Here is a 2,078-nt window from a genome sequence, read left to right as displayed (position 1 = left end):
TGCTTCATTGCTTAAATCACAAATCTTTGCAATTATTGAAGGATGTGGATATTTCCAGAAATTTGCCTATCCCCATATACTCTATAGATCAATAAATACGTATAAAGCTATATGTGTATACAGGTATTAGCAGGTCTGAGGTCTCTTATTGTTCCTTTCTAACTCTTCAGTGGTGTTTCGAAGCTCTGACTATCTTCTGAGGAGATATCTTTTTCAGTCTCAGAGTCCCTTTATCCCTTTGATTTGCTTTGTTCCCTGATGCTTTTGCCGCAGTGCTCTCCAGGCTTCTGAACAAGAGCACTTTGCAGGCAGAGGCTCAGTGGTGGGGCAGGCAGCTCCGCTTTCTTCCTGGCCCACTGCCACTGCTGCAGGAACCTGAGCTGAGCTGGGGTCAGAAGCAGATTACTGCACTTTCAGGGCAACAACTTCACTGAGTGCACCAGTGCACACCGCCTCTGCCTGCGGAGTCCATATCCTTGGCTCTGACAAACTTGCAAACAACATCTAGAGTTAAGGGTAGTGGGTTTTTGTTTTATTTTTTTTTTTAATTTATAAATAAGCAACTTCAATGCAAATGTACCTATCCCAGAAGGTACGTTTATCCTAAGTGGCTCCTGCTGGTTTACACACACCCCATCCTGACTCTTGCTTAGGAAAGCTGTTCCACTTGATTGCTCAGTTTGCCTCTTTGAGTCAGTGGTGGCAGGGGAGTTATAAAGACGACGAAGGTGCAGCCAAGTCCCTTGTAGCGCGTGCCAGATTCGAGCTGATTTAAGGCTGTACAGCCTGACTCTGGAACTTTCTTCACGCAAAGGACAGCTACTTTCGGACAGTTTCTTTCTTTTTTTTGTTTTTTTTTTGCCATCTCAGGAAACCTGCTGAGAGGTGCACACCTTGCAAAGGCAACATGATCAGCGGTGCGTTGCAGATTGCCGGACTGCTTCTCGGTGGCCTCGGCATGACTGGGACATTTGCAGTCACGGCCATGCCTCAGTGGAGGGTGTCTGCCTTCATCGAGAATAACATCATCGTGTTCGAGACCATTTGGGAAGGCCTGTGGATGCACTGCGTCAGACAAGCCAACATCAGGATGCAGTGCAAGGTCTATGACTCTGTGCTGGCCCTCTCGCCAGACCTGCAGGCATCCAGGGGATTGATGTGTGCTGGATCAGTGCTCTCCTTCTTGGCTTTCCTGGTTGCCACTGTTGGAATGAAGTGTACGCGGTGCCGGCAGAGCAGCTGGCCGACCAAAGGCTATATCCTCTTGGCTGCTGGACTCCTCTTCATCCTCTCGGGTACCACTGCGCTCGTTCCAATCTGCTGGGTTGCCAATACCATCATCAGGGATTTCTACAACCCCGTGGTCAATGTGGCACAGAAAAGGGAACTTGGTGAGGCCCTCTACCTGGGCTGGGTGGCTGCTTTCTGCCTGTTGGCTGCTGGAGCCATATTCTGCTGCTTTTGTCGCTGTTGTGAGAAAACCAGGAGCTACAACTACTCTGTGCCTCCTCACCAACTGCCGCTCAACCAACACTTGCACAGAACCACCGAAAGTGCCTACTCTAAGAGTCAGTACGTCTAGATGCCTCCGGACTTCTCCTTGTTGTTACTTTTCTTTGAGCATTTTTTTTAAGCATTCAATCTGTCTGGATGGATTTCAGTGAAAGTTACCTTTGCCTCCTGTTCTGTAAATGCTGCTGTGGTCGCTGCATTTTGGAGAAACCCCCAGTGGTCTTCGCTGGGATAATGCTGCAGCATGGGACAGTTGTACCACATGGGAAGATGACTGTTTAATGCTATCTCATAGCATATTCATTTGGAATAGTTTTGGGGTTGTGTGGTTTTGCTTTGGGTTCCATTTTATGTGTAAAATAAAAACGAAAGTTCCATGGTGATATGAAATACTGGCCTACTGCAAAGAAAAGGAGATCTGAGCAGATAATTCCATTTTTTTCTTTCCTGGGAAAGAGGGGATAACAGTGAATAAGGACAAGATAACAATGGTTTAAAAGAAAAGCTTTCACTAACAGATTGATTTACTGTGGGTTTGATGGAGAGTTTCATGAGGAATTTATTCA

The 2,078-nt window shown here is 46.7% G+C and overlaps 1 protein-coding gene across 1 annotated transcript; it reads left to right on the top strand.

The window, feature by feature from the left end:
• The first annotated feature begins 348 nt into the window (after positions 1 to 348).
• LOC100540364 (claudin-8) lies at positions 349 to 1,582 on the top strand. Its single transcript, XM_003202908.3, has one exon. It carries the CDS (start codon positions 908 to 910, stop codon positions 1,580 to 1,582), a length of 675 nt encoding a protein of 224 aa, XP_003202956.1. The 5' UTR covers positions 349 to 907.
• The last annotated feature ends 496 nt before the right edge of the window (positions 1,583 to 2,078 follow it).

Source organism: Meleagris gallopavo, chromosome 1, assembly GCF_905368555.1.
Source record: "Meleagris gallopavo chromosome 1, MGAL_WU_HG_1.1, whole genome shotgun sequence".
Classification (NCBI taxonomy): Eukaryota; Metazoa; Chordata; class Aves; order Galliformes; family Phasianidae; genus Meleagris; species Meleagris gallopavo.
Note: the sequence above shows the minus strand (reverse complement) of the source record. Positions and strands in the feature narration are given on the sequence as shown.